This window comes from Delphinus delphis, chromosome 11 (assembly GCF_949987515.2).
Source record: "Delphinus delphis chromosome 11, mDelDel1.2, whole genome shotgun sequence".
Taxonomy (NCBI): Eukaryota; Metazoa; Chordata; class Mammalia; order Artiodactyla; family Delphinidae; genus Delphinus; species Delphinus delphis.
In genome coordinates, this window is record NC_082693.1 from 50,825,686 (window position 1) to 50,839,811 (window position 14,126).

A 14,126-nucleotide genomic window follows, 5' to 3' on the forward strand; every position below is an offset into this window, starting at 1 on the left:
TTGGGCTCTCCTTCACCCTTAGCCTGCCTTGCACTAGGTGTTACCCGGGGGCATGTTGGCCCCCTGGCCCCCCAGGGGCTCATGCAATGCGCAAATAACATTTTGATCTGAGGTCTGCCTGTCTGAACTTAATACCCACAATCAGTGGATTAAAAAGATAATTTTTTTTTTTTTGCGGTACGCGGGCCTCTCGCTGTTGTGGCCTCTCCCACTACGGAGCACAGGCTCCAGTCGCGCAGGCCCAGCGGCCACGGCCCATGGGCCCAGCCGCTCCACGGCACGTGGGATCCTCCGGGACCGGGGCACGAACCTGCATCCCCTGCATCGGCAGGCGGACTCTCAGCCACCGCGCCACCAGGGAAGCCGCCAAAAAGAGAATCTTAAATTACTGCATGAAACTGAATAAGATATTCCAGGTCAGGTCATCATTGAACAGAAATTGATACCAATGGTGGACAACAAGTGATTCAGTGAGTCACTAAGTGCTAATTTGAAAATGGTGTGTATATGTGAACATTTAAGCTTTCCCTAATTTTTCTGGGTTGAGCCTATAGCAGCTGGAGTAGAAAATAAACTCACCTTGGCATGATGGGAAAATCCTTTGGTTGCCTGGGGATGAAGCCCAGCTAGATGCTGAGTATGCTCATGTTTCTTCAAACCGTATTATGGGCTGGGCCTGCAGAATACAGAGATGAATAGAGTAAGGTTCCTGTCCTCCAGAGGACACAGGCTCAGCAGTGGGGGAAAGTTTACATCTACAGGGAAATCAGCACCTACAATGCAGTTGTATCCGGAAGTACTGAAATAATACAGGTCAATTGATGGTATTTTGTCCTGCCAGCTTCTTTGCCTGCCCACCTGGACTTTAGCTGCATAATCTGACAGTGATAGCATCTTGCTGATATATTACCCACACGGCAAATCTTTCAACCCTACAAGGCAATGCCAGTACTGTGTGTGTGTGTGTGTGTGTGTGTGTGTGTGTGTGTGTGTGTGTGTGTGTGTGTGTGTGTGTGTGTGTGTGTGTGTGTGTAGCACACGATACATGTAGCTGGGCTTAAAGCCACCAGAGCTTGTGTTTGGATGGACTGCTTCGTTTGTTTGCGGCTGCTAATTCTAAATTAATCTGTAGAGAGATTTGCTTCTAGAGTTCTGATTTCATGTTCTTGGGATGGTATTTTTTTTTTTATTGTTTTTAAAGGGGTGTGCAGATCCTTTTTTTAAGTTTATTTTGCTTTTTTTTTTTTTTTTTTTTTTTTGCGGTACGCGGGCCTCTCACTGTTGGGGCCTCTCCCGTTGCAGAGCGCAGGCTCAGCGGCCATGGCTCACGGGCCCAGCCGCTCCGCGTCATGTGGGATCTTCCCGGACCAGGGCACGAACCCGTGTCCCCTGCATTGGCAGGCAGACCCCCAACCACTGCGCCACCAGGGAAGCCCTATTTTGCTTTCTAAAAGGAGGAGCAGAATTAATCATAAGCCCATTTGAGGAGCGATACTCATTTAAATTCATTCTTGAGAATGGTTTCCTTTTTAATCAAGGCACAGTTTCTATTATGCAGATAGAATGGAAATAGTATAGAATTCATTCCACTGTGGGCTATTTATTGGTAACAAGATCAGGAGGATGGTGCCTTGGTAGCCAGGGTAATAACACTGTTGCCTTGGTCTGGGCACAGGGTGGTGAGGGGTGCTGGTCTGGGGAATGATGTTGTGCTCTGTCTGTGACATGGCGCTTGTTCCTTACCAGTCTACGCCTGCAAGCTCTCAGACCGGGAACATCCACTCTTTCTGCGTTTGGTAGCAGGGCCCAGGACAGACACACTCAGTTTTGTTCTCCGTGAACATGAATTTGGAGAGGTAAGTGATTGTTCCTTCTTGCTTTGGACTCTGCAGACCAACTGGCCCTGTCTTATTGCTCTGCTCTAGTGACTTTGCCATTGCAGAGGAGGACGGGATGGGGGAGGCGGAGGGGAGAGGGAACGTGTGTGCCTGTGTGTCTGTCTGCCGGTCATGGGAGGAGAGGTTGTCTTGTGGAGGGAGGGTGCCTTCCTGTGTGTGTTTGAGTTGTCAGAAATGAACCCAAAGTTAGCCTACAAGATAATTCTTTTATAACACTCATTATGTTGGTCTGTGATTTTCAGAGGTGGGAGGAAATAAATTTTTTTTTAACTTGATCTCCACCCAGAGAGTCATTTTCACCCCTCTACCTCCAAATTACTCTAATCCAGCTGAGCTTTGAAAGTCGACACTCTCCATATGTTTGCTGCTAACCAAAGCCCCCAGGCTCCTTGGCTCTAAAGGGAAGTAAAAGGAACCGCCATCTCTTTATTACAAAAGACATTTAACTTTCTAGAATCTTTCTTTCCTCTTTGCCCAGATGATTAAGAAATTATGTTTCTACATGCATCATTTGCCATTTTCTCTTCAGGGAGGATTGTATTTAGGTCAACTCAGTTGAAGGAAAGAGCACTTCAGACTGTCCTAGATCAGGTGTCACTTGAGGAGATCTCTCAAGCTCTGGGTCTCAGCCTTTTGTCTGGACTCGGAAATGGCGTGAATTGAATGGCATGAATTGTCCGTGTAGAACATTTTGTAATGCAGCGAGAATAGAGTTTCTAGGTTAAAAGTTAGGAAACCAAGACTCTGCTTCCTACCGTTCCTCTTGTTAGATTAGGAGCACGACCTTGGGTAAATGTTCTGATCTTTTCAGTCCTCAGTTTTAAAATCTGTAAAGTGGGACTAAAGACTTGAAAAGTTGGTTTTGAGTCGCAAATTAGAAATGTATGTAAACACGCTTAGTAAAGAGTATGTTTATATGTCAGTGTAAATTGGAACTTAACTAGGAAGTTTTAGGAAGACAATGAGTTTGGACATTTTGGAAGCTTCTTTTGATTCTCATGTTTTGAAATTTTAAAAATCCACTCTCATTTTGGGGAGAGAGCTGGGTGCAGAAGTCTAAACTTTGGCTTCTGAGTTTGGCACGTAGCAGCCTTTGCTCTGCAAGCCCAAGCCAGACGCATCAGCATAGTCTTGTCAGCGTCTTATCTTTCTTGGTGCTGGTTTCTAAGTGTTGCACATAGTTTAGTGCAGTTGGAGCTACATTGTCTGGGAGGGAATTATGTTGGCTTAGTTTTTTTTTTTTTTTTTTTTTTTTTTTGCGGTACGCGGGCCTCTCACTGCTGTGGCCTGTCCCGTTGCGGAGCGCAGGCTCAGCGGCCATGGCTCACGGGCCCAGCCGCTCCGCGGCATGTGGGATCTTCCCGGACCGGGGCACGAACCCGCGTCCCCTGATTCGGCAGGCGGACTCTCAACCACTGGGCCACCAGGGAAGCGCTTGGCTTAGTTTTGAAATTCACTTTACACTGTGTTCTAATGCTCCGGACTGCTGTTCTGACTTCTGTATTGTGTTCTGATTCTCAGGTTTTCAAGGTTAACTGACTTGAGGGAAGAAACTTTCCATAGCTGTCAGGGAGTGGGAGGGAGATGATATTTTATAATGTCTTTACTTTGAAGAATTTATGTGAAAAATAAGATGTTAATTTTTAAATTAACAGAATATTCTAATGTAGAAAGTTTTGCTCTCCTGCTTCACTTCTCATTTTCTTTAATAACTAGCTCACACTCAATCTCTGAGAGCCTTCTCTCATTGGCCCACTTGGTGGTTTTATTCTGTCTCCTCTCTCTGCACCTGTATTTGGTTATCTCGTCTTTTCCCTACCCCATAACCCTGGGAATCCCCCATCAGAAGTTGCTCCTGGCCCAGACAGTGATTCTCAGCCCAGGACCTCCTTTTGGGTGGGGAGGACGTGTAGGTTGAAAAATAAAAAAAACCCTCCCAGGTGAAACCATATACCCTTCTTGATACTCACTGCTTAAATTTAAAAAAATTTTAAAGAAAAACCCGACAAACATTTATTTTGTGCCTGCTAAGTACCAGCTGCTATTAGAGAAAGAGAACTCAGAAACTCAAGGGCCAAAGACAAAGCCCAAATAGTGAGAAGTACAATAGCTGCAGTGTAGGTGAGAGAGATACTAAGCAAATAATTATAATAATTTTTAGATCTTTTGTGATCAGGTTGTGTTCAAGGCTACCAGAGATCAGCGAGAGCCTCTAATAGACTTAATCCTGGCTGGGAGAGAAGGGGAGGAAATCATGGCAGGCTTCCTAGAGAAAGTGGCATTTAAGCTGGGACTTGAAGGTTGAGAAGGAGTTCGCCAGGCGAAGTGGAGGAAGGGAGAGCATGTGCAAAGCCATGTCAGGTAATGAGTGAGGGGCACAGTGAGAGAGATGTGGCTGGGGAGGGGAGGGTCTTTCAGACTCAGCAGAAACAACCAAGGGAAGCCATTGAATGATTCCAAGCAGGGGAGGGTGATGCTTAGATTGGCATTTTACAGAGAGTATTCATATTCAGGCTGGCTGTTTGGTGGAGCTGGGAGGCTGTCCCAGGGATGGAGGACAAGATGGCGGTGGACAGCACTAGGGAGAGCTGCCTAGGAGGTGGTGAGATTGATCGTGGGAGCTGGGAAGGAAGGCAGTGACAATGAGGGCTCCCCGTAGAGGGAAGGTGGAAGGAGTGTGGAGTTATCTCTCATGCCTCTGGGGGTCAGAGTGTCTACAGGAGGACTTTGGTCTTAGAGCCCTTTTGGAGGAGGCTGGAAGGAGGGGAGCAGAGGGCGATGGGAGTGAACCAAGCAGGGAGTGGACGGCGTGGAGATCTGGTCGGGAGGCTCGGCTCTTGTCCACCAGGACTCCCGAGAGGGCCGGGCAGTGCTGGGCAGTGTGCGTTGGGAGGGGAGGGCAGCCACACCTCCCTGCGCTGGCGTCCGCATTCCTAAGTCTTGATGCTGAATTAAACACCTGGCATTTTTTCATATTTGTGTTCTCTCACAGTGGGAAGCCTTCAGCCTGCCAGAGCTACAGAATTTCTTGCGGATCTTGGATAAGGAAGAAGATGAGCAGCTACAGAACCTGAAGGAGCGCTACGCGGCCTACAGACACAAGCTGGAAGAAGCCCTCAGCGAGGCCTGGAAACCCGGGTAAAGTGTGGGGCTCCCTGCCCCTTGGGGACAGTGCGGGACCTGCGTGCAAACCAGCAGCCAGTGTGTCTCTTGTCGGAGGGCGGTTTTCTTGCCCCATGATGCTAGGGCCTTTCCCCTTTAAAAATCTCTAGATCTAGTTCCCCAAACCGGTCACGCAGCAGCATCCTGCACCTTGGGCATCCTCTGTAAGGGATTCTGCAAGCTTGTTCTGTTAAGGCACTGCGGTGTTACCTCTTGGCAAGCTGTGAACCTGTAGTCTCATCTGGAGCATTCTAGAGTGTTTTGAAGCATGGACTCTGGGGTTTTTTTCCCTTTTCTCTTATTTTGTTTTAGTTATTTTAATTATGTGATGATGATGTTAAGCTTAAGGTTGTGCAAATGATTTTTTAAAAGCTTAACGAGGAATCGATCTGAATACTTGTCATGTTGAAACTACCTGTTACGGTTTGTTTTTTCTTTCAAATGTCACAGGCAACGGTCCACATGAATTGAAGGGCACAGGAAGCTAGGAACTCTGAGGAATTGGTGAAGGATTTTGGAGGAGTCTGACAAAGAAAGTAAAGAGCAAGTTTGGAAGAAGGTGGGGTGGAAGTGGGGAGCCCTGATGGGAGGTGTTTTGGGCAAGTAGATGGTAGAGGAGAAGGTGAATTTGCTTGTAGACGAGTTAAAAGCTTTCAGTTTAGAGACGTGAAATCCCTTGTCATGTTGCTTGACAATATGAGTGGGTAAAACGTGGGAGCAGAACCAAAGAAAGTAGGAGCTGGACCAGAAGGAGGGACTAAGTGCAGCTGACCGAGAAGGCAGGCGAACCTTTCAAACAGGGACAGAGCCGCCCTCTCGGTGGACCAGCGCCCATTCTGCCTTCCTTCCCGGAGTGGAAGGTCTGATTGGTGCAGCTTCTCTGGGCCGATGGGGCAGTGAGCATCTGCTATGACTCCTGCGAAGTGACAGTTTTCCCCCCGAGGTCCTTTTCAAAGTGGAAAAGGAGTTTGGGGAGGAGGCACTCGCCCAGATTGTTAGCATCCGGGGCATTTGTCAGGTGAGGCGCTCCCAGTATACTTGTGAATGTCACTCCCTCCGCTCCCTCGGTTTCCCTTTTGTCTTTCCCTCCCTTCTTCCTCCTACCCTCTCCTCCCTGCTTTCCCTTCTCCCTTTGTCTTATCAATAGAAGTGCGATCTTACATAATGTAGAACAGGGGTATGGATTAAAGACCCAGGACAGTCAGACCCTCAGTTCCAAAGGGTGACCTGGCTGTAAGGCGGCGGACCACACAGGAGGGGGGGTTCTTTATGGAAACATTTTAACAGAAGTGCATGTTCCTGCAAACCAAAGAAATGCATGTGCAATAAGAGCCTTCCTTAAAGCAGGTTAATAACCTCATTTCATGCAGCAGTTAATCTGAAAACAACAGGAAAGGTGTACTGTGCCAGTCTATTTTTAGTCTAGATATTGTTTGTTTATAAATTCCCAAGGAATTGTTGACACTTCGGTGACACCTAATGGATTCTTTTTGAAATTCCAAGGTGCTTCAGTTCTTTGCCTCTTAGTGAACTGTGCCTTTTTTATTGCATTTCTGTTCTCTTCCTGGTGGCTCTTCTGACTCTGCAGAGAACACCTGTCTTGCTGGAGGCAGATCTAAGTGTCGCTTCTGCTGTGCCACACGCGTACTGAGACAATCATATCTTCCTAAGATTTTTAAGGAAAGTTGGAAAGAAAAAAAAAGTAGAAATAGCTATAAAATATGTATAGCACATCTTGTTTAATTTTGCATGTAAGTTCTTTTCAGCGCATCAGTGAGGTTTTAGTGACATTGTCATCCAACGCTTCTGCCTTCATTGTTCAGGGAACGCCTTCATGATTTTCATAATGGTTTTACTATTCAGATGATGGCTTGGGTGTGAGTATACTGTTATCGACCACCTGGTCTTTTAATTACCCATCCCAGTAAGTTCATATTTTGTGAAGCCTTTGTTTCTCAGATGAAGACACTGTTAGAACCTTAAAGTAGTAGCTGATGGGTATCTGTGAAAATTTTTTTTTTTTTTACTTGAAGTAGATTGTCTAAATTAGGCATCCTCGTCTGTATTATCCAGGACCTTGCTCACTGTCATGTGCACTACAAGTTGCAATTTGGAAAACTTAGACTGTGTTGAAATTCTGTCGGTTCATGGTTCTTGAAGACCGACGGTCTCTCCCAAACACTGGTGACTGCGGCAGCATTTTTAATGTGTAAGAGGCCACTGAGGCCAAAGATTTTTAAAAATCATTGTACAAACTCTTATGTTAAATTAAACTATCTAAGCTTTGCTGTAATACTGTTTTCTCTTCAATATGTGATGGTACAGGAACGAGGTTAAATGAAGCGGTAGTGTTGCAGGGGAGCATTTTAAATCGCAGAAGTAAAAAAATTATAATATTTATAATTTTGATGAGCTTATTTTTATGGGGAAGAGTTTTCTTCCCTAAAATTGTTTCTGGTATGGCAAATCGTTTCCATTATTAAAAGTTGACGTTGTTAGTTGATGTTTGTGTGTTTTTATTTATGGTTATACGCCAGGTAAAAGGAAGCTCACAGGGGTGGGGAAGAGCTGCTTTTGTAAATACTTGGGGACACGGGCTGGAATATGCCAACTTTCACTAGGTTTGAATGGGACACATTTGTTCTCCCAAATGTCATTTTTTCCTTTGCCTTATCCTCTGGGGCGAATAACCAGAGGTGAGTGTCTGCCCATACAACACATTCCTAAAACAATTGTTTTGTGAAAATATACATATATTTACAAGTTTATAAAGCATGTGAATAGGTTAGAAATTATTATAAAGTGGCTGCCCTGTGACCACTACCAAAATAGAACATTGTCTCTTTCTTAGCCTCTTCCTTCACCACCCATTCCTGCCCAGAGGCCTCCTACCCTTAAAATAGACCACTTTCAACATTAAAGTATCTTTTTTGGGGTCAGTGTGACTGTCTCACATGGGATGGGTGCACAGCTGCTTCTCCTCTTAGGCTTCCAAGCCTGCTGGAGGCAAGTGTTCTTACTACTGCACTGCTCTCTAGAGGCACTGGCGAAGCAGGTGCAAGTGTTTGTTTTTACTACTGCACTGCGCCCAGAAGGTGCAAGTGTTCTTACTACTGCACTGCCCCCTAGAGGCACTGGTGAATCGGTAAGGAGGAAAACATTTCAAGTACCATAGCTGCTTTGTAAGTGAAAATATTATGATAGAAATGATGGCTCAGTATAGATCTTTTTCACCAAAATAGCCAGAAGAATCTAGTTTGGAAGTTTGGCCTGGGTTACTACCCAAGGTGCAGTGGGAGTGTCTTGGAATTTTTATCCCTTAAAGGGAGTTAGCTTCCTGCCCTAGGAACTTGTTACCTGTTGATAATAGTTTAAATGAATATTCTTACGTTGCAAAATTAGTTCTCAAGAATTGTACACTGTTTTGGGACTCTGTCAGGTGATCCTGATCACGAGTTTTGTGTTTTTGAAAGAAGGGGGAGAGTCTCTATACAGATCTTCATTAATCTACAGTGGGGTTATGTTCTAATAAACCCACTGTAAGTTGGAAATATCGTAAGTCAAAAGTGCATTCCATCCACCTGACCTACCGAACGTCATCGTTCTGCCTAGCTTACCTTAAACCTGCCCAGAACACATACATTAGCCTACAGTCGGGCAAAATCATCTGACACAAAGCCTATTTTATTAGAATAAAGTGTTGAATATCTCATGTAATGTGCTGAATACTGTCCTGAAAGTGAAAAACAGGATGGTTGTCTGGGTACAGAATGGTTCTAAGTATATTGGTGTTTACCCTCGTAAACAAAAAATGTCACTAGCCCGGGAAAAGATCACAATTCAGAATCCAAGTACAGGTGCTTCTCTGGTGGCGCAGTGGTTAAGAATCCGCCTGCCAATGTAGGGGACACAGGTTCAAGCCCTGGTCTGGGAAGATCCCACATGCCACGGAGCAACTAAGCCTGTGCACCACAACTACTGAGCCTGCGCTCTAGAGCCCGTGAGCCACAACTGCTGAGCCCGAGTGCCACAACTACTGAAGCCTGCGCGCCTAGAGCCCGTGCTCTACAACAAGAGAAGCCACCCAATGAGAAGCCCGCGCACTGCAATGAAGAGTAGCCCCCGCTCGCCGCAACTAGAGAAAAGCCCGCGCGCAGCAACAAAGACCTAACGCAGCCAAAAGTAAAAATAAATAAATTTTTAAAAAAAGATCCAAGTACATTTTCTATTGAATGCGTATCACTTTCACATCATCGTAAAGTCGAAAAACTGTAAGTCAAACCATCATTAAGTTGGGACCTTCTGTACTATAATAGCAAGTTCAAACACAGTGTTTACCATGTGCCAGGCATTATTCTGAAAAGCTTTAATATGTATTAACTCATTTTCTCTCCCATGAGATAGGTATTTATTGTCAACATCCCCATTTTACAGATGAGGAAACAAACGCATTGAGGTCCAGCAACTTGCCCGCGGTCCCTCTGGGAGTGAGTGGCAGAGCCGCCCTGCCTGTCCACCGGCTTTTCCTATAAGCTCTACCGAGTTTTTCAGTAAAACTACCTGTGAAGGGCCCATTAGGATGCCTCGAATGGGCAGTTCATCTGAAAGCAGGCCTCTTTAGGCACAGTTGGGGTTTGTGGCTTGATGTCAGAGTGCTCTATCCTTTTGTTGTTGCTGTTCATTTAGGATTCCATTTAAGTGATTATACTAAGTTAGGTAGAAGGAGATGCCTACCTGTGTTTTTGTTTACAGGTTCTGTTGCGTGCAAGAAACTGACAGAGCAGGTAACCAAACCCCGTGTTCTCACTGTAATTAGTAAAATAATTCCCTGGAACCACCAGAATAATAGCTTCAGGGAGAAGTCACAGTTCCCAGGAGCCACCAAATACTTACAAACGCTGGAGTTTTATTCCCTCATCAAGGATGGTCCTCTCCAAAGAAACATGGGAAACTATTCAAAGCCTTGAAAGTATACACCTGTCTGGTGTGAATCACTACTTGCTTAATTAAGTGCTAAATTAAGTAAGCAGCTTTGTATAAGGATGGGGGGAGAAGTGGGGCGGGGGGGGGTTGGTGGTGGAAAGGAGTGGGCAGGTTAAATAACTGTGAGGTAAGATGTATTAACTCCATCTGCAGGGTTAGTTTGTTTTTTAATTGGAGTATAGTTGCTTTACAATGTTGTGTTAGTTTCTGCTGTACAGCAAAGTGAATCAGCCACATGTATACATATATCACCTCTTCCTTGGATGTCCTTCCCATTTAGGTCACAACAGAGTATTGAGGAGAGTTCCCCGTGCTAACAGTCTGTTCTCATTAGTTAATCTGTTTTATACACAGTAGTGTATATATGTCAATCTCAATCTCCCAGTCCATCCCACCCCTGGGTTTTTAAAGTTTTGTTGGTTTTTGTTTTTTGGGGGTTGGTGATTTTGGTTTCATTTTGGTTTTTTGACAGATCTTTCCCTTTAATTCTGTAAGGTGAGAATGACCAGGTAGAGGACAGACCTTTTCATCTTAGTTTCCAAAGTCACTTGTGACTCACTTGGTGGCAGCTGAACTCCAAAAGCTCGTCTTTTCTCCTTTCTGAGAAAGGTGAGTATTGGCATTTGAAAATGTTTGCACGCAAACGAAACATCAGGACTCTTTGTAAGTTTCAAGAGAAGTTGGGTTTTGGCTTTGTGTCTGGGAGAGAGTTCCTTTTTTTTTGGCTCTGCCGCCTGGCTTGTCCTCAGTGGTGAAAGTGCAGAGTCCTAACCACTGGACCACCAGGGAATTCCCAGGGAGGGAGTTCCTTTAACCAGGAGAGTCGGTATTGATTTTTCTAAACACAGAGGCTCACCTTGAACGCGCCTCTGTCTTCAGCGGCACAGATCTGGTTGTTTGCCTGGTGTGTGCACCCTCCCCTCAAATTAGCCACGCTGTGTGGACACAGGAGATTGATTAAACCCTGTGCAGTTCCTTGTCTCTGAAGTGGGATTCTAGGGGGCTCTGCTCGAGAGGGCTTTCTGATTTTCAAGTGTGATAACATTTGCTAAAGTTCTAGTAATCCTGGAGCAGCACGCTGAGGTGTCTTGCCAAAAGTTAGAATCCTTGAATTATTACTCTGTGGGCGGGAGGCGATAGCTTAAATTCAAATCTTTTATTCAAAACTACAAATGGTGTCTTCAGATTCTTTTTAGAATGGCAAACATTTCAAATGTTTTTTCTTGCATGTGTGATCTCTCAAGGAAGATGTTCCAAGTCAATGACTTAGGTAAAATCAAGCATGTCACCGAATGCCTTATCAATAAAAGATGCTTATCTGAGACTATACCGCAGCCTTAGAAATCGAGGAACCTGGCTATCAGCCTTCAGAAAAGCCCAAGCCTCATTGCCTTTCTTCCAGATAAACTTGCCGCAGGAGTTGTGTGTGCTGGGGAAGGGCGTGTCCTTCAAGGAAGGTAACAAGCTAGTGTGTAGGGTGTGGGTGAGGCTGCACCGACGTTCCTGTCCCCGTGTCACCTTCCACCCCCAGCTTGATTTTTAAATTTTTGTTCTTTTGCAAGTAAGGCGATCCAAGCAGAGGCGCAGTAGGTCTTGGGGGAAAAGTTGTTATGAAGCTAATAGTTGGGAAAGAGCAGTGTTTTAAGATCTGTTGGAAGAGATTTCAAGACAAAAATGAAGTTATTACTCTGTCTCTTTATGGACCACCTCCAGAACTACTGGAGGTGCTGAGTTTTAAAAGGAGGATTTAAAAATCTTCCCCCACGCCAAAGCTAATACTAGGCCCTGAGAATCTGCTACTCCAAAAAGCACCCCATGCTTTTTCAAATACTAACTGTAAATCTTAGAGCTCTCCAGAGTATTTCAGAGACTGAAAGGATATATCCATGTGCACAGTTGTACCTCTCTCTTTTTAAACAAATTACTTCCATACTGAGAGTAATGGCTACCCTGCAGAGAGGCTCCCTGACCTGCCTCATGGAGCACTGGAAAGGATAATTCTACACAGAGCTTGACCCTGTGCCCTGACCATGGCTAATTGGATCTTAGTTAGACCTCGCATACAAGGCTGTCGATCAGTTAAACTTTCTTAAAATTTTAAATAAACAAAGGAATTGTAGTTAGTCTGTGATGGGTACTTATAAACCAGGGAACTGAACCCACCATTGGGCCTTGTTTCAGGGGCAGAGAAAGACTGCAGAGAAAGCAGGAGAAGCAGAGAGGAGAAGGCATGTGGCCTCTGGGAGATGGAAAGAGTAAATTCGGAACCTACTTGGTATTTGTTAGCTGTTGGATGCCTAATCATACCCTCTTCCCTCAGGAAGGAATTATCTTTGTTTACATGAGCTCTGTACTCGTGTGCCCATTTCTACGATGGGATCCAGCGTAGAAATAGAGGGAAATTTATAGTATCGGGTTGGCCAAAAGTTTCGTTCGTTTTTTTCCGTAAGATGGCTCTAGTAGCACTTAGTTGTCTTTAACTTCATTCAAAACAATTTTGTTAGATTGTATGTGACAGCTGTCATATCAGCGTGCATTTAAAAAAAGACATCAGAATTGGTGAGTTTTTGTGTAGCCATTTTCACACATCATTGACTGGGGGATTTTTGCAGAAACTAACGCCTGTGGCTGTAATACGTCTCCGGTCAAAAATGTGTTAATATTGAAGGTGGAAATAAAAAAACAACATTTTCGGCATATTATGCTTTATTATTTCAAGAACGTTAAAAACGTAACCGAAATGCAAAAAAAAGATTTGTGCAGTGTATGGAGAAGGTGCTGAGAGTGCTCGAACCCGTCAAAAGTGGTTTGTGAAGTGTCGTGCTGGAGATTTCTCACTGGACGATGCTCCACAGTCGGGTAGACCAGTTGTTAGCAATCAAATCGAGACATTAATTGAGAACAGTCAGCGTTACACCATGCGGGAGACAGCCGACATACTCAAAAAATATCCAAATCAAGAGTCGAAAATCATTTGCACCAGCTTGGTTATGTTAATCACTTTGATGTGTGGGTTCCACATAAGTGACGAAAACCTTCTTGACCGTATTTTCGCATGCGATTCTCTACTGAAACGTAATGAAAATGTTCCGTTTTTTAAAACATTTATTTATTATTTATTTTTGCTCGTTGCTGCATGTAGGCTTTCTCTAAGTTGAGGCAAGCGGGGGCTACTCATCGTTGCAGTGCGTGGGCCTCTCACCATGGTGGCTTCTCTTGTTCTGGAGCACGGGCTCCAGGCGCGCGGGCTTCAGTAGTTGTGGCTCGCGGGCTCTAGAGCACAGGCTCAGTAGCTGTGGTGCACGGGCTCAGTAGCTGTGGTGCACAGGCTCAGTTGCTCCGTGGCATGTGGGATCTTCCCGGACCAGGGCTTGAACCCGTGTCCCCTGCATTGGCAGGCGGATTCTTAACCACTGCGCAACCAGGGAGGTCCCGGTGATGAAAAGTGGATACTGTACAATAATGTGGAATGGAAGAGATCATGGGGTAAGTGAAATGAACCACCACTAACCACACCAAAGGCCAGTCTTCATCCAAGGAAGGTGATGTTGTGTATATGGTGGGATTGGAAGGGAATCCTCTATTATGAGCTCCTTCCAGAAAACCAATCGTTTAATTCCAACAAGTGCTGCTCCAAATTAGACCAACTGAAAGCAGCACTTGACAAAAAGCGTCCAGAATTAGTCGATAGAAAACACAAAATCTTCCATCAGGATAACACAAAGCTGCATGTTTCTTTGATGACCAGGCAAAAACGGTTACAGTTTGGCTGGGAAGTTCTGATTCATCCACCGTATTCACCAGACATTGCACCTTTGGATTTCCATTTATTTTGGTCTTTACAAAATTCTCTTAATGGAAAAAATTTCAGTTCCCTGCAAGATTGTAAAAGGCACCTGGAACAGTTCTTTGCTCAAAAAGATAAAAAGTTTTGGGAAGATAGAATTATGAAGTTGCCTGAAAAATGGCAGAAGGTAGTGGAACAAAACGGTGAATACGTTGTCCAAAAAAGTTATTGGTGAGAATGAAAAATGCGTCTTTTATTTTTACTTAAAAACCAAAGGCACTTTTTGGCCAACCCAG

The 14,126-nt window shown here is 44.8% G+C and overlaps 1 protein-coding gene across 1 annotated transcript in view; it reads left to right on the plus strand.

Annotated features, from left to right (window-relative positions):
* RASSF3 (Ras association domain family member 3) overlaps positions 1-7,558 on the plus strand; it is a 73,376-nt gene extending 65,818 nt beyond the window's left edge. Inside the window, exons 4-5 of the mRNA XM_060025158.1 lie at positions 1,747-1,856; positions 4,891-7,558. Coding sequence (XP_059881141.1) covers positions 1,747-1,856; positions 4,891-5,040 — 260 coding nt within the window. The 3' untranslated portion in view covers positions 5,041-7,558. The remainder of the gene's footprint in view (positions 1-1,746; positions 1,857-4,890) is intronic.
* The last annotated feature ends 6,568 nt before the right edge of the window (positions 7,559-14,126 follow it).